The 19,244-nt window shown below is 34.4% G+C and overlaps 1 protein-coding gene across 1 annotated transcript; it reads right to left on the bottom strand.

Annotated features, from left to right (window-relative positions):
• Positions 1–1,705: 1,705 nt before the first annotated feature.
• Positions 1,706–17,533, bottom strand: LOC104908325 (uncharacterized). The gene is made up of 7 exons (XM_010697418.4): positions 17,334–17,533; positions 17,024–17,242; positions 11,497–11,569; positions 3,832–4,163; positions 3,622–3,763; positions 3,381–3,506; positions 1,706–2,381 (listed from the first exon to the last, which is right to left on the bottom strand). Exons 1-7 carry the CDS (start codon positions 17,374–17,376, stop codon positions 2,000–2,002), a joined length of 1,317 nt encoding a protein of 438 aa, XP_010695720.1. The 5' UTR covers positions 17,377–17,533; the 3' UTR covers positions 1,706–1,999.
• Positions 17,534–19,244: the final 1,711 nt, after the last annotated feature.

Genomic DNA, 19,244 nt, shown 5'->3' with positions numbered 1-19,244 from the left:
AAAAGGCGTGCGTAAATTAGGAACGGTGCCACGTGGCGCTCTCCCTAGCGAGTTTTAGTTCATATAATCCATGTACAATGAAAAAAATTAGAAATTGCATAGTATAGGTTTTGATCCCGTGACCTCAAGTTCATGTACTAAAGTTTCAACCACTAGACCAAGTTGTATTTATATAGTGATATCATATCAAAATACAATATTAATAAATGAAATTCTTCTTACCCGGGGCATAGCCCGGGCCTTATAACTAGTTATTTCTTATATACTGATGGAATTTGTAATATCAAATTAACCTCTTTTTTTAAACTTTATAACCGAAAGCTTTAAAATCTTTGTGTACTATACGAAGTATTGCAATTAAAAAATATTGATCCACTTATATTATTGTAGGAAGATATTTTAGAAAATGTAAAACAGATTTACTTACATTAATATAATCACAAAGTCGTGAGTGCAACTATTTCACTATAACTTATGGTGTAATAGTTACTTGTACGAAATCAAACTCATTTGGATCAAAGAACCATATCCATCCACTCGATCAAATTCTAAATGGATATGAACAAATTTTCAGATTTTGAACATATCTAAATTTCCAATCAGATTTCGAACAGTTTCGAATAAACTTGAATCAAAGTAATTTCCAGATTTCCATATTCTGAATCAAGAACAAATTTCCAAATTTAAGACACACCAAGAACCAGTTTGAATTAAAGACGTCCGAGGCGGCGAATGGTGCTCCTCCTCTCACATCAATGTTGTTGTAGTTCTTATCTCTATGCTCTTGGTTTTTTTTCCTCTATCCTCTTGGCAGTTGTTTTCTCACAACTCTTACTATCCTCTGCTCACTTTGGTGCTGCTGCAGTCAGGAGTCAGGTGAGGTGGTCATCGCTGGATAAAGTTGCGGAGTATAGAGAAACTAGGGGGGTAAAAGACTAGGGGGTATTCATTTCGAATTATCCGATCCGATCCAATCCAATCGTAAATCTCGGATCGTACTTGATATCTGATAACTATGAAATTTAAACTTTTCTATGAAAAGCTAAAAAAAATCAGTTCGATTATAGATATTTTCATATATCCAATCATGAAACCTGAAATTTTTTTATACTCGATTACTAAAGTGGATATATTGAGATATGATATTCGCATGTTTCTATAATTATTCACATGTTTCTGATATTTTTGGATATCCGAAAATGAAAATTTTCAATCCATACCCGCAGAAAATTTTCAGATTTCCGATTAAAACAAGAAAAACCTTCTTCAAGTTGAATATAAAAACTTGTGAGCCAAAACCTAAAACAACTGGGTATGAAGAGTACTATTAGAACTCAAGTAAGGCATGAATCACACGCTCAACTTACTATGCTTGACTGCTTGTTGTCCAAGGTTGTCACCATGCAAACCATCACATTTGTAGTAACAACCCCTAAGAACGAGCTATATATACTTTCCAACTCCAAGTGAGGCACTTTCAAAGCAATGGAGCATCGTCTAATCGTGTATCAACCTGATCGAATCGACCGAATAGCTAACTGGATCATATATTCATAACCACACCTACAAAAGAGAGAGAGTAAAGGGGTGCCGAGCTAAAGAAAAGAACGGGATGAACTAGGCTTTGATGAGTTTCAAGTTGTTTCTTTTTTTGTGTAAAAGTGTGAGTTTTTTGGTTGGGATAGAAAAAAATGAGTTTGATAGATAACTATTAACTATTCATATTATTCAATAAAGTTTGTATACCACCATTCTTATTAAACAAAAACCTTCCCGTGCAATATGCACGGGTCCAAAAACTAAATTTCACTTTATTACAGGTACAAAATACCACATCTCTAATAAAGAATTAGTGCGAGATAGAACGTACAGCAGGGAAATCATAATGACTTGCACGAATTAATGAGACACAGAAACATCCTCCTAGTCGCACTAACAACCTTTCGGACAAAAGGTAATAAGATTTAAGTTCAAATTCACACAAGTGTGATAAATCCAACTATAAGTTGAGCCACTCCAAGCATGAGCATAGGCCCCAGCAAAATTGAGCAGGATAGGGATCCTTCATATAAACCTCTCTGCTAAAACCTATTATATAGAAATGGAAGGAGCGACTAGAATGAGACATGGTGATCCGTGTCACTGGTACAACAGATATAGTATGCCGCTCACAGATGACCCTTGCAGTTGGCTGAACAGGAGCTCTATCAGCAATAACTTCAGAAGAGAATTTGTTTAGAAAGTAGGAATCGGTAAAGAAGGCCGGAGTACACTGATAAGCTTGCATATTGCATAGCTGCACTCCTTGAGCTCTGTGGAAGACATCATCGGGAACAAAGGCTGCTCTGGTTGCACTGACTTTTCTAGTTGAAAATGTCTTCCTGTAAAAAAGGTCATGTCATTCAGTTCATTATTTTACTACATTCATGTTCATATACCGTTTTTTCCCAAAGATGAGACGAAAAGCTTGTTATGAATTTACTTAAAAGGATCTAATTCGTCAAAAGATGAACAAGCCCAAAATTATTGGTTTTTTTTTCTCAGGGTCCATTAACATGTTTATAGTTACTTTCCATGAACTGAAAATCCAAAATAAGCAAGGTGCAGATACCTTGCCACTTAGCTTGATAAGCAATAGTTTATGTGTGGTTTGGTTCTGTCAAAATTTATAGGTAGACCAATTGCAGAGGATCGATGAAAACAAACCAATTACAGAGGGCCATGAAGAGGACACATAGACTAGCTGTGTTAAGTATAGATCATAGGCATTGGAAGTAAAAAAGAACTAGCATCCATAGAAGCAAAAAAAGATGTACAACCTGAATTGAGATTGGCTAAAGGTTACACAAGCACAACCATACCAGCCCACAATAAAACTTCCATACATTCTGATATACACATATACCGACTCCATTTGCTACCGCATCAAACTTCATTATTGTTAGATCTGAAAGTTAGATATGAAATACATGTCCAAAACCAACTGCAGCCTATGTGGCTCTATTTCAGGATAGGTTCGAGCTTGATGCTCCCATAATGAAGAGGAACAGAAAGAGATCTATTTCAGACAATTAAAAAAAAAAGGAACAGTAAAAGCCAGAAAAGGAAAATTAGAGAGGCAAGAACCCGACAGTAATCTATAATTCAGAGGACAAATACCTTTGGTAAATACATAGGAAATCAGAATCACTGAATACGTGAACATTACGATTCTTAGGGTACTCCAATCTTACAAGACGATATGTAGATGTCACCACAACAACTCAAACAAATTCTCCATAAAATTGGTAATAAAAATTGATAACAAATAACAAACAAAGATTGATAAAAGATGGATCCTAACAGCCCCAACCTACAACTAAGCAAAATGCCACACTTACCATTTGATGATTGCAATACTTCGAGAAAGAAGAGAGCCGCTACCTTGGCATGCAATGCATTTTATCAATCCACAAGAGCTGCAAGTAGCACAAGGAATCTTCCCCTTACCATTGCACTGCATGCAACTGTACAAAGACATGCAATGTGTGAATGAAACCAGTACGTAAATGAAAGGAAATACTGACAGCTACCTTGTTATCGAAATTGTCTTCTATGAAAAACAATTGATTGAAAGCTTACATTGTGTCAGAACCATCTGTATGAGCAATTAAACCCCTTCCATAACAGGAAGTGCATGGAGTCATCTGATTTTCTTTGTAATAACCAGGTTCTTGATCTGCATTGCATGTCGGACATGGAGTATCCCCTCGACCATCACAACCTGTAACAAAATTAATGCTGTGTCATTTGTATTCCAATCAAGATCTCTAAAATAGTGCATATATATACCTGGGCACTTCTCAATGGCTTCTGAATGTGGAACTTTGATTCTTGTTTCCTTTTCGGGTGTGAACAGAACAGGGAACTGAGACCTCAGATCCAATTCCCAGACCCCAAGCTCAGGGACACTACCCTTCCTGTCGACATTGCCGCCATGGTAGGGGATATGTTCCTTAATGACTTCCCTCTCTTCTGTAAAAGTATCCAAAGTCCCTACGTATACATTACAGTCCTCCAACATCTCTATCTTCCATGTTCGGGCAGGACGACTTCCCCAGCAACAATGATGACCAACATGATCAATAAGCAACTCTCTTATCTCTACTTCATCCAATACTTGTCTGTGCAGTTAAGTTGAAAATATAAGAGTCTGCAATACGTACTTACTTGCAAAGACAACTAAACAAAAGTCAAAATACAAAGCTATTGAACAGATTTTCATCTCCAGTACATAATTTAATGCCTGACGAGCAGAGTAACCAATGTTCCTATCAACTTAAACACTTGGAAATTCAATATATGAATAGCTATTTGATGCAGTTACAAATCTTACCCAATCGAGCAACTGCACGCTTAAACCCTAAATTGAAAACGCAAACATGCTAACTTCGGTAGTACAAAAGCTTAGCTGAGGTGAAAAATGTTTCAGCACCAATATACTAGCTTCATTATCTATTCCATTTTTCTGAGGAAAACCTTAAAGGATTGAATATAAAAGGAAAATCTTTACTGTTAGGAATATGTAGACAGAAAATTAAAGTGAAGTACCCTTCATCAGATTCATGTCTAATTGTCTATGATTAATTTTAGATTTGTCACAATATAGTTAGGCATTTTAAATGCTTTGGGATCAATTATTTATGATAACTACAACTTATGGGATTGGTGGAAAATTGCTCCTTGGATTACATAATGAGAGGAGCTCCTTCGGAGTTCTTAAAATACGAGAATACCAGAAATCAAGTGACAATTTCTAACCAGGATAGCAATTAGACCAGCTATCCTCAATGGATTAGAATACTGGCTAATAAAGTAAGCTCAACGCTCTACGATTATGGTTGCAGGATAAGCATGGTTTAATCACGATGAGATTGAGAGAGTTACAATATTCAGCAATATTTCAGAGAATGATATCAGATGAGAAAGAAAGTTAGAGAGAATTTTATTACTAGTTCTAATGAATAGAATGAACAATTACAATGACTAAGAAGACCCTCAGGTCTATTTATAGTTATAACTAACAGAATAAGTTAAGAAGAGTAACTAACTCTTCAGCAATAGTAACTAACTGAAAAGTTTGTTACAAGATTAGTTTTAGCCACCAGGTGAAGTATAAGCTTGTATATGACTATCTCCAATAAACCCCCCCCCCCCCTTCTCAAGTTGGGAGGTGGATGAGCAGGATAATACAATCCCAACATGGATAACTTGTAAAACTGAAGCGAAGGCATACAGTTGGTAAAAACATCAGCTAGTTCAGATTGAGTAGGTAGAAAAGACAATTGTAGTAAGCCTTCAAGAATCTTCTCCTGGTGAAATGACAATTGATTTTAATGTGTTTGGTACTCTCATGGAAGACCAGATTCTTGGCTATGTGCAAAGCACTCTTATATCACAATAAAGAGTGACAGGTTGAAGATTGTGAACCACCAATTTCCTCTAATAACCTCACAGTCCAAGCAACTTCAGATGCAGCTGAAGCCATGGCCCTATACCCAGCTTCATATGAGGATTTGCTAAGTGTACTTTGCTTTTTAGATTTCCAAGAAACTGGTGAATTAGCAAGGAGCAAGATTTAACCAGTGACTGACTTCCTAGAATCTGGACAGAGCTTGTAATACCAACTGATTACTTCCTTTTAAGAGAATACCTGGACAATAGTTGCTGTACATATCTGAGAGTATGATGTAGGCCATGGAGATGAGAAGCTCTAGGATTGTGCATAAATTGGCTAAGGCTTTGAACAACAAAAGAAAGATCAGGTCTAGTGTGGGTAAGAAAGTTGAGCTTACCAACTAGAGACTTATAATATTCAGGATTGGGAAGCAGTGTGCCTTCATCTGCATGTAGTTTCAGATTTGTAGGAAGAGGCGTGGACGCCTTTTTAGATAAATCTAAGCCACAATCAGTCAAAAGTTCCGTAGTGAACTTCTTTTGACTCGGTATACCTTCAGATAGATATCCTACTTCAATGCCCAAGAAATAATGACGGATACCAAGATCTTTGATGATAAATGTTTTATGCAAATGTTGCTTGAGTGAAGTGATAGCATCAAAATCAGTGCATGTCAATAGGATGTCATCAACATAAACTGCTGCTATAGTGATATCATAAACTTCACTTTTTCGAAAAAGACTAGTCATTCTTGCACTGTAGGAACCCTTGTCCAGTGAGTTCTTCAACTAGCTTTGCAAACCACCACCTTCCGGCTTGCTTAAGCCTATAGAGTGATTTATTTAGCTTACAAAATTGCTATTTGGGATTAAGAAACCCAAGAGGAACATTCATGTAAACATCTTCTTTCAAGTCACCATGCAAAAAAACATCGTTGACATATAACTGAAAAACAGGCCACTTTCTGAATGAAGTAAGACCGAGCAAACACCTAATTGTAGGCATCTTCACCACAGGAGAAAAAGTGTCATTCATAATCTATACCATACTTTTGATTAAAGCCTTTAGCAACTAATCTGGTTTTGCATCTATCAAGGGAGCCATCTGGTTTAAGTTTTACTTTATAAACCCATTTATTTCCAATGGGTTTCTCCCAAGGTGGAAGATCCACCAAATCCCAAGTGTGATTGTCAACTAGAGTCTGTATTTCTTTGTTCATAACCTCTGAACACTCAGGTATTGCAGCTGCTGCTTCATAAGATAGAGGTTCAGTGAGATCAAAAGAAGGGGCTGAAAGGAAGGCTTGATGTGATGGTGGATATCAAATGAAACAAGATTGCACCAGTGTGCTGGTGATGAAGAAGAAATGGTATTACAGTAGTATTGACTCAGATAAGCAGGTGGTTTATGTGGTCTAGAAGAATTTCTTACTGGTTGTAATGGTAGTGAAGAAGAAGAATTTGGAGAAGTAGGTAAGAAATCAGTAATAGAAGGGGTTAAGTCTACCAGGTTATTTGTGAAATGGGACTGGAAGAAGAAGAGCTAATAGGTGATTGTCATTAAACAAAATATGAATGAAATTATCAAATCTGTGATGGAGAAGGTGAATCAGTTGAGTATGGAGATTGTTCAGTGTTGAATTCAGGTTGATTAGTGTTAGGAATGATATCAGTAGGAAAGGGTTTATCAAAACAATCTAGAATATAGGATCAGGATTTGTTTGGTTAGCAAGATGGAAAAGAAAATGTCTTTCATGGAAAGACACATCTGTTGAAACAACAACTTTCTGAGTGACTAAGTTGTATACCTTATAACCCTTATGTGTAACAGAATATCCAATAAAAACTCTAGGTATAGCTCTTGGATCAAACTTTGTTCTATGAACTTTTGTGGTGGAAATGTAGCAAACACATCTAGAAGTTTTGAGATGTGTTAATAAAGGAGGGTGTTGGAAGAGTTGGCATATGGTGTAATATTATTGGGACTGAAAAGGGGCATTCTATTGATTAAGTATGCTGCACACACTACACTATCACCCCAAAACTTATCAGGAACATGTGAATGTAGAAACAAAACTTTAACTGTCTCTAGTAAATGCCTGTGCTTGCATTCTACCACTCCATTTTATTGTGGAGTGTTTAAGCACCTTGTTTGATGAATGATACCCTTTTTTTATATAGTATCTTCATATCACCCTCACTAAGTTCCTTTCTCAGAAGGGTCCTGAATGAAACATTTGTCAGGAGTGAAGAATATGGGACAATTCAATTCTCTACACAATTATGCACTGAAATTAGATTGAACTGAAAGTCAGGCACATGTAATACATTGTGTAAAGTGATATCCTGATTTAGAACAATTGAACCAACATGCTGTATAGATACTTGCCTACCTTGAGGAGTCCAGGAGTATAAGAGTGAAACCATGATATGTTATTACATATGTGGTCAGATACTCCGCTATCCAACAGCCAATTAGTGTGCATGCAAGATATGAAACATTGCTTGCCTGCCATCAGTATCAGATTGAACAGCATTGTCATCATTTGTGAGTGGAGTCTGAGGAGAATGTGGCTGATTGTTGAGCAAGGAAAGAAGATGATTGTACTGCTCAACTGAGATGTTATGTGGAGTGGAAGGTACTACCATAAGAAGGTTTCTGTTGTGCTGAATAAGGAGGTTTATATCTATTTTTATCAGCCATGAAAGCTAAAGACTCAAGTGCTCACAGAAGTTTGAGTCAATTCTTTATGCCTCTCTTCCTGAGTAAAACTTCTATTCGCTTGTGACAATTTAGGAAGAGGTTGTGTCATCAATATGTTGCCTCTAACAGTGGAAAGAGTATCATTAAGCTTCATCATGAACTGGATGAGTCTGTGTTCTTGTTCTCTAGTGTGTATTTTCTGAGTTAAGCCAGAGGTGCACTTATTACAAGTGCAATAAGGCATAGGATTTGCATCATGTAATTCATCCCATATTGTCTTAATCAAAGTATAAAACTCTGAAACATTCATAGATCCTTGAAATCGATCTGCTAACCTTTGTTCAAGAGAATAAACTTGAGTCATAGAAGATTGACCAAACCTATCTTCGAAGTCTTTCCATATTTCAGAAGCATCAGTGAAGAATAACACACTTTTCTTGATTGTACTGTCAAGAGTAGTGTGTAACCAAGAAATGACAAGGTTATTGCAGCGCTCCCAAGACTTATACTCAGATAGTCAGATGTTCCAATATCAGGAACTTCAATACTTCCATCTACAAACTTAAGTTTGTTCTTAGTTGACAACATTATCAACATAGAACGTGTCCAGTAATTATAGCCAGTTCCATTGAACTTTACTGACACTATTTGAGTAACATTTGTATCTGAAGGATGTATGTAAAAGATGCTCGAAGGATCTTGATTAGGAGGTAAAGAATCCAAAGAATTAGGTGTAGGTAAATTCAGAGATTCAGCCATATTAACAGCAATGATTCAAGAAAAAATGAAGCAATGATCTCAGATTTAAAAGAGTTTCAAAGAGGTTCAAGGAAGATTTAACAAATTCCAGAAGGATTCAACAATAATCTAATAAATTTCAGATAGAATGTGCGGAAATTCAGAGATTATAGCTGAAACAATTAGGAAAAACAGAGAAACACAGAGAAATTCAGAGAAAACTTTGCAGAAACTCAATCAATCAGAGGATCGCAATTCAGATTGAACAAATAATCAATATTTCAACTAACAACTATGAAATTAGATGAAATTAAGATCAGATTTCAAGGAAAAATAGCACCTTGATGTTTGACGAAGTTTGACAAGCTAATTTCATCAACAGATTGATAGATTCCAGAGAAAAGAATCAACTACTTCAATTCCAGATCAGATATAAACGCATCTGACGTTCCCAGCAAGAAAATGAGCTAAGAATTCATGAATTCTAGCTCTGATACCGTTATGAGATTGAGAGTGTTTCAATATTCAGCAATATTTCAGAGAATGATCTCAGAGAGAAAAAAAGTTAGAGAGAATTTTATTAACAGTTGTAATGACTAGAATGAACTATTACAATGACTAAGAAGACCCTCAGGTCTATTTATAGTTATAACTAACAGAATAAGTTGAGAAGAGTAACTAACTCTTCAGCAATAGTAACTAACTGAAAAGTTTGTTACAAGATTAGTGGTAGCCACCAGGTGAAGTATAAGCTTGTATATGACTATCTCCAAAAAATCAATGCACAACCATACAATAAGAAATATGATCAAGAATGAGGTAGTAAGAGTCTAAGGATAAACTTTTTACTGATGAAAAGAAGCTAGTAATGAGGCTTCCATACCAGGCCGCTAGAGTTAAAGAGCAACCAAAATGCCCTAGTTATAAAGTAGGACTTTATAAAAACACACGGAGTGGAATGAAATTACAAGACATGATTTGGCCTTGCTAAACTGCATATTTCTTATATTTTCTTAAAGGATAAGATAACAAAAGGACCTACTTCTTATGTCCCCTTCGGCCCTACTTCTTATGTCCATGCTCAACTGCCACCACCATCATCATCATTATGGTTTGGTTTTCGCAACTAGATCAACTGCGCCTACAACCAACTACCACATGACTCTTTGCATCACTATTACAAAACTGCAAAATGGTGTACATTAGAATGGAAATTGCAACTTAAAGAGGAGTTCATATAATTTCTTTACATAAAGGGGGTTAGTTTTTTACTAATAAGCCTATCATTAATAATTATTCCAAACATCTCTAATTTGCTATTTCCACAAAATGTCATGTCTTATAAATAAGTATACAATAAGCAATACAGCATAATGTATTATAACCATGATTTGAATGGCTTTGAAAGAAATCTCTAAAGAAAGCGGTCACGCCGCCCACATGTTTCTAATTCTAGTTATCTCATCCGTTCTTTTTTCTGTCTCTCACCTTTTTCCCTTTCCCTCAATACAACACTTATCATTTCTAACTCCTTTCCCCTTATCGTTTGCCATTCAACTATACCAAATCACTAAAAGGAGCTTGATAAACACATGAGAAACAAACACGACTTTTAACCCTCAAGGCATAAAATAGAAGATACTTGTAGAGGAAAGATCACAATATATCTTCTAGGTGCTTTGCAGCTGATCATCCTATTAGTGGAGATAAAAATAGCATGATTGCAGGACTCGTCAAACCTCTATCTTTCACAGAAAAGTTAGGCCAATATGGAAGAAATAATTATCAATTATAAGATTCATTCTAGCTTCTGAGGAGGCATAAAACAGAAGGTTTTTCCAAAATTTTACAACTACAGATTTTTCATACACAAATTCATGCTTTAGATAGGAATCTTAAAGATCGAACCTCCAAAGAGAAATGAGGGTCTCTTACAATAAAGGACAACTAGTCTTCTATGCACGCGATGCGTGCGTCGATTATTCAGGTCTTTTTTAAATAAATCTCATCAAAATATAATTATAGAAGTGTGATTTATAATTATTGTTATACAAACTACTGTAATCTATAAAGTTTTTAGATATTGAGATAAACATTTAGTTGTAAAGTTTTGTAGTCAAATTAAATTTGTAATATTTTTTATTGAGTGATCATTTTTCTCATTATGTCCAGTTACTTTATTAATGCTTATTTAGTTTATTATTGTAATTTTTGACCCATTTTTAGATTAGGAAAGGACATAATGATACAAAATCTGAATATACAATTAACTACATATATTTAGCTAAGGACAAAAAAGACATTTTATTGGGGGACATCATAGCTCCCCTTTGGCTTATATAATAGAGATTTAAAAAAATTGGGGGATTCGCTTCAGATTTTCTTTTTAGAGATTATCATTTTGGCGAAAATACGAATTTTAAGATCAATCCATTAAAAAGTCTTGATTAAAGTGAAAATGCCATGATCAACATATTTATCCTAGAATTGATAGAGAAAACTTAAAAAGAAAATGAAAATAAATATGCAAAAACTCCAGGAATGACAAGAAAAATGAATGCTGCAGATTGTAGTATCAACAGCAGGTACATAATATTACAGTGCACCTTCATACATACCTTTGAAACGCACTGACATCACTACTTAAATCTCTTCCGTATCCACTCTTTTGCTCAATAGCTTGCCCAAGGACTAAGAGGTTAACATTTGTATTAGAGAATTATAAGCACGTATAATTTAGAGAATTATAAGCATGTATAATTTAGAGAATCAAAAGATCGTAAGAAAAGAAAGAAAAGCAAATACCAAATTACACACTCTATAGAAAAATGTATGCTGTGAATTGTCTAAATTCTGATATAAATTTTTTATTTGTAGGCTGTAGCCCTGAGCACAAGGGGAAAGCCCTGAGATAACCAACTCCCTTATAATCTTATGAATTTCATAAGTCATGCATGAGCAACACACTGAGGACTTTGCATATCCAAATTGATACATCTTTCCCCTAAAATTTGCCCATCTCACCCTCCATGAAGGATGTGTTGTCGTTCTATCCACTCTCAATTGTACAATCATTATACATTTAAACTACTTCATTTGCAAATCTAATGTAAACAATTATGTGGTAACAAACTTGCATTTTAAAAGCCAGCATATGCGAATATTGATGGCTCGTTTGGTAGTTGTTAATAAATTGCAGTAATGGGAATGAATTTTAAGTGTAATTTTATCTAAGGAAGCACCCTTAAAATATCTCCATGGGGAGGCATTTTTTCTCCATGGGCAAACAATCTCACTCCTAAACTTGTGTTTCTGTCTCCAAGGGGAAGCAATTTTTATTACTACTCATTACCAACCTACAAGGTGGTAATGGATGGGAATGAAAATTCAAGAAGGAAAGTGGACACTTTAGGATAAATTAGCATTATCATGGAAATGGACAATGATAGTCTTCACAAATTTACCCACAAATTCATTTCCATTATCACCATTTATAACCATCTAACAACCAGGCCGTCAGTGTCAACTGAGCAACTGAATTCAGATAGGAACCATGAACAGAATATCCAAAATCATTCTTTTGATCACTCTTCTTTTGTCCTATAGTTAATTAGACCTCTTCTTTCGTAACTTTGGTTCTCTCGGAAAAAAAAGATACGGATTCCTCTCCTATCAGCTCTGGGCCCAGCAATCCATTACTTCTAGTACTCAGCATTTGTTGATCAATAGCTAAGAATAAAATATATGAGGAATCCCCTTAATCAAAAGTGTTCTTGATCAGTACCATACGAACATAACAGGTATATTTTGAACATCAAGATCAGTCAATTCCGAAATTTCTAAGTTGAAAAGCTGGGAATAAACTATCTTCTGTAAATCCAGAATCCCCTGAACATGTTGTCGACATATTAAGAGAATCGAAGCTCTAGTACTAAATCTGAAGGATTAGGTGAACAAAAAGATCAGTGCACTTCTGAAAATTCTAACTCAGTATTTAGCAACGTCTTTACAATCTACTTCCTCCGTGTTTTTATTCTTGCTACATAGAGAAAGTGGGGGGTTTTTAAGAAAGGTAGAGAGAGAAAGTAGGGGACCACCACTTTTTGAATAAAAAAACATTTGTTAAGGAAAAAGTATGAGTATTTTAAAAGAGAAGGTGGGGGACCACCACTTTTTAATAGTATTTTAAGATTTTTATGGTGAAAAGGAATCCATTTATGGTATGTAGCATCTATTTTGACATTTCCATTTAAGGGAAATGTAGCATCTATAAAAAAACGGAGGAAGTATGAAATTAGCTTCCACTATACTAGAACCCCCTAGGCATGTCGCTTTTATTCCAGCAATAACGCAGCCACTAGTGCTCTCTAATGGCCCATTTGTTTCACTTCCCTCTGTTGATACAAAGAGCTGCTTTTAAGTTATACCACCAGATTGAGCCAAAAAGCCTACCAATGACATTTTCCTCTAGTGAGCCAACTTTGAGCTTTATAAGCTTATTTTTCATGATAATCTCACAAAATAAACTTTTACCAGAAAAAACAAGTGGTTTACCTCTCTCTAAGATTAGAAGAGCATTTAGTTAACGGTATTAAATGGTGGTAATAATAATGTTTTTTAGAGTAAATTTTTGAAGATATTTCAAGTTAATATCCATGGTAATGAAACTAGATGTCAAAACATGAGTTTTTCTTCATAAATTTTCATTAACACTCAATACCACCGTCTTAAGTAGTAATGGATGGCAATGAAACTTTAGGAAGAAAATAGGTGTTTTGGGATATTTTAGCATTACCATGGATGTTGACATGAGAATGCCTTTACAAATTTACACTAGAAATCATTACCACTACTATCATTTAGTACCACTAACCAAACGGGCTGTGATTGTAACAACTACTAATGAATGGAGTTTTTATTATGAAAAAATATTTCTGCTTTCTATATGTTACTTCCTCATTGTTCTATTGTGGTTCCAACTTCCAACTTTGCTTTTTTATTGTCTCCGGAAATGAGCTTTGACCATAAATCTCTTACATTATATGCTAATCTTATATAATACAGTATAAAATTATTTTCATTAAAGTACTTATGTAGACAAGGTGGTCAATAATAATTTTATATTATGAATTATATATATTAATTTCTAACTTCTAAGATACTAGAAAAAGTGATGCGTGTTTCATACTTCTCACGTTCTATATAAATTGCAACATACTCCCTCCGTTTTTAAAGATCTTTCTTGTTACTGTTCCTACTAATACCAAGGAGGATCCATTTGTGTGGGGTGTGAGGTGGGTAAAGTAGGAGAGAGAAAGGGGTTAAGATAAATAAACAAATCAAAAGGGGTTAAAGTAGGAGAGAGAAAGGAAGTAAAAAAAGGGAAAAAAAATTCTAAATAAGGAATAAAGTAAAAGAGGGAAGATCTTTTGGAAACGCACTTAACCAGAAAGAGGGAACATCTTTAGGAAACGGAGGGAGTATAAAGTTCCCAACTTTCAATTTTGACCATTAATATCTATAATTATCTACAAGAAGAAATTATAAAATATTAACATTATCTAAGAAGTTCCCGCATGATTATATTCCTGCCATATAAATCACAATATGTGGTCAAAGGAGAGTTTTTTTTTGGGTGCAAGGTCAAAGAAGAGTGTGAAGGACCAGAATAGTGTAAGAGTCTAAACATTGTTATTAATAAGAAAGGAGGAAGTATGTTGTATACTACTTCATATCGAATATTGTTGTATAGTATTAAAATCAAAATTTCAGCATGTTATATAGCTAAGAGATGATGTTGATACTTAATTTTCACATAATTGATGATTTTATATACAATCTTTATGACTCAATGTACATAGATTGTTATATATATATATACAGAATTGAGTTCATATGAGAATGAATACTTACATAAGAAATGAGAATGAATTTTACTCGTTATAACTCTTATGAATAAGTGATGTAACTCTAATGAAAAAGTGATGTAACTCCAAAAAAAGAATATTAGAAAAAAAAATTCAAAAAAAAAAAATTCGGGCTCAAATTTTTTTAGGAAGGTATAACTCTAATGAACAAGTGTTGTAACTCTAATCCAATCGTGTGGTTGACATCATGGAATTAAAACTCTCCCGTTCCGTTACAGAACGGCCGTTCTGTAACGGATTTCGGATTTGCCGTTCCGCGAAATCCCGTTACGGAACGCCATAATAAAATTCACGTACTTCTCGCCGCGTTGTCCGTTCCGTAACGCGAACTCGCCGCGTTAGAACGATTTTATCCCCGTTACATCCGTTCCTTTCAAACATTAGCCAAATTTTTTTTATGATTTAATTATATAGTTGGAAACATGATATTCTATTAGATTTGATTATATTATGTTCTAATAATGCTTCATAAACTAAAAAAATGCAAATAAGGTTAAAACATATTAATGTGAATTTTTAAAAAAAATTCATGCCGCGTCGGCCGCGAAACGTTCTATTTCGCCGTTACAAGCCGTTCCCGCGACAACGCGACCGTTCCCGCGAACGCGACCGCGACCGCGTTTTTTTTCCCTGGTTGACATTCATTCTCATTTCTCATATAAGGAGCATTCTCATGTGATCTTGCCCTTATATATATATATATATATATATATATATATATATATATATGTATATATATATATATATTTGAAATGAAAAGTAATCAATACACTATGACTTTGTTGTTTAATGTTTCAAATAAAATATAATAGTCTTGTAATAATTGTAGTTAACTAAAAAGACTTAACAAGTACATACTCCCTCCGTTTTTTTTTTTTGTTGCTACATTGTTATATGCATAATAATTTATGCAATGTCACTTTCAAGCTTTTTGGAGTGTACTTTTTGATCCATTTAATGTAAAATAATGAGAAAATGTGAAAAAAATAGTACTATTGGATGGAAAAAGAGAAGAACAAATATTAAAGTATTACTTTATGGTAGGCCAAGTACCTCAAATAAGTAAAATGTAGCAATTAAAAAAGAAACAATCATTTAAAAAAATGTTGCAATTATAAAAAACGGAGGGAGTATATTTTTAACTCTCTTATTAGGTAACTTACAAGAGAATATTGATGTCATATTCTCTTACCACAATTCCTTTAAAAGTATTGTTTTAAAACTCAAAGCTTTCAAAAAAAAATTTATTTATCACGTCGCGACGTGAATTTTTCATTACGAAAAATAGCAAAATAAATTATGAAATAAAAAAAATAACATATTTATCTATTGTTACTGACGCGAGCGGGTAAAAAACTAGTTCATCCTCACAAAAGGTGAGACTCGATCCCAAGATATATGAAATCGAAAGTGATGTCAATACCACTATGCTATCACCTGCTGCTCATATAAATTGTCATATATACAAGTTACAACCATAAAATGTTGACAACAACAAATTGTACATAATGGTTCTTTTCTTTTTATTTTTGCTTTTTATCTTTTGGTTACGCTCAAAATATTTACTCCCTTCATTTCAAAAGATAATGCTCATTTAGTCATTTTCTATCTTCCATGTTCCAAAATATAATGCTTGTTTTCTATTTTATAAGTCTCACATTCTTGATAACATTTTTCCATGAAAAAATGTAGCCTTATTAATAAAATTTGGAATCTTTGACTTTCATTAACCATTACACATCTTTTCTTTCCTCTTGTTTTAAAACTCATAATCTGTTCATTTTTTGGCGCAAAAAGCGTATAATTTTACCTAGTGATAAAAGATTCCACTATCCATGAAGAAATACACAAACAAATACTCCCTCCGTTTCATTTTAATGGTTAGACTTTGACATTTTACGGTATTTACAAATTACATTTTGACCCTTATTTGTAATTTATACGTGAATAAAAACATAGTCATATGAGATCTTGTTAGATTTGTTTTAGAATATATTTTATTAATCTGTATTTTTTTTATTAAAATTAGAGATATATATCATCAAAGTTTTACATTAAAATACGTGAAAAGTTACGTATAACAATTGAAATGAAACGGAAGATGTATTATATTTTGACATAAAGGGACTACAAATTTATAAATTTATTATACTAAACAAGGTCTTTAAATAAAAAAATAAAAATTTAAACACCAAATATAAAAGCAAAGATGTCATACTAGCAGGGTAAAATTGGGGTTCCGGCGAAGTGATTAACGGCGCATGGAGAGAAGGCGGGTAGTGTTGGTCCGAATACAGGGATCGGGTTCGAATTTTCTCCAGGCTGAGTTGAGCTCCAGCTAACGATGCAGTAGGAATTACAGAACTTGTACTTCCCAAATATTGATCAGAACTCCATCTTCGGCTCTCTGTTTCTTCTGCTTCATTTTTATCTCCCTCTAATCAAATAAGAGTAATCATTAGAAGAACCGAATCTGATTTTCAATCAAAATTCTAGAAAGGAAGGGGGTTTGCAAATTGCAATTTTACCTGGAAGCAATGACTGCTGAATGTTTTGTTGATGCATTAGCATAGAAATAGGGGTGAGACAGCTGACATTGACCCACGGCGCGAAGATAATTGAGATATGCTGAAAGATAATCAGACGAAAACACGTATATTAATGGACAATTGGAAGTTCGTTTGCTTAGAAGGTAAGGAAATCACGGAGTCAAATAATGACAAGAGGGGGATGTACACGAGTTCTCAACTTATCATTAGCATCTGCAGGACCGACTACAGATGACTAGATGAGTTTACAGCTGTCCGTATTTTTTAATTGTATCAGAATTTTTAAACGTATTTTTTATTGTTTCTTTTTTTACGTCAAAAATATAAAATATAGTCTCGTATTTATTTGAAATTATTTGTATTTTTTTTCTTTAAATACCCATACGGAGTCAAATAATGACAAGAGTGAGGATATACACGCGTTCTCAACTTATTATTGGCATCTGCACGACCGACTACATATGAGTTTACTACAAGCTGTACGTATTTTTAATTATATCCGAATTTTTAAACGTATTTTTTATACTTTTTTTTTCTACGTCAAAAATATAAAATATAGTCTTCGTATTTATTTGAAATTATTCGTATTTTTTTCTTTAGATACTCAAACGGTATTAGAGTAGCATCATTTCAAGCTCTACTATTTTTAAATTGCTTTCTTAGAATTGTTGTATAAGTTTTACTTCACTAATGGAAAAAACGGAAGGGATACGGTTAAAACAGGCCTAAGGGCTGCGATTTTGGCCAGCAACCCTTTCCGTAGCGGCCTTTCCCTTCTTTGTACAAAGGGCCGCGGTTTTGACCATAACCGCAGCCCTTTTGACCCAAAAAAAATTGGCAATTTTTTACTCCTAAATATATCAAGAAATTTACAATAGAAAAAATCAAAAAACGAATCAACAAACAAACAAAACGAAATTATTTATTAACAATCAACAAGAACATCAAATTACAGTTTACAGTAAAAAAAAAAAAGAATTTAAAGCACTAAGAAAAATTATCATGAAGAGTGTTATGTCCTAAAATTTTCCTAAGCTGAAACTTGCAGGTAATGCGTTTGTCACAGCTAGAGAGCATCAGGTAGCAGCTACAGCAAGCAGAGATGAAGAATGCAAAATAATCCGGTTGGAAACATTGGATGCTAACTAAGACCAAGTCAAGTAATGACGTTGGGCCAAAAAATAGGAAGAATGGTTAGCCAACAGAAGAGAAGATCTCCCTTGATTCTAGGAGTTGTGGCACTTCATAGGAAGTTTGTTATACAACGTTCAAATAGGGAATAACGTTATACAAATGTATTAGTATAAATAGAAGGGAAAACATTCTGTAAAACACAAGTCTTTACATTGCTCTTACTTTCATTCTCTCTCTCTTCTACAATTACAATATTCACAAGTGTATCTAGTATAAGCTATAAGCTGCTAGCTGTTAGCTGTAAGTTGTGATCTTCTCACATAGTGGATTGGTGGACTCAATTCACCCACGGTTTTTACCCTTTTCCTGGGGTTTTCCGCGTCACCATTTCTTGGTGTCTTTGTCTCTCTTTGCATCTTCTTTAATTCCGTAGCATTCTTTTATCATTTCTAGCTGCATTTGCATTAGTTGTAGATCCTCAGCTAAGTTCTGCCTGATCAGAATTTGGCATAAACAGTTTGGCGCCCACCGTGGGGCTCTACAGCTAAACTCTCATTAAAATCCCAAAAAGAAACACTTCAACCCAACTTTGAAATGGCTGACGATTCTGCTGAAGCAATGAAAGCGCTTGCTGAAGGCTCAAAGACCTTCACCGCACTCAATCTGAGCCCAGCAGACCATTGACAGCCTCAAAAGAATTGGATTCTGTCAAAAGTAACAAAACACCAAACAACGTATCCGGAACGTAATTCCTAA

This window comes from Beta vulgaris, chromosome 5 (assembly GCF_026745355.1).
Source record: "Beta vulgaris subsp. vulgaris cultivar EL10 chromosome 5, EL10.2, whole genome shotgun sequence".
NCBI lineage: Eukaryota > Viridiplantae > Streptophyta > Magnoliopsida > Caryophyllales > Amaranthaceae > Beta > Beta vulgaris.
Note: the sequence above shows the minus strand (reverse complement) of the source record. Positions and strands in the feature narration are given on the sequence as shown.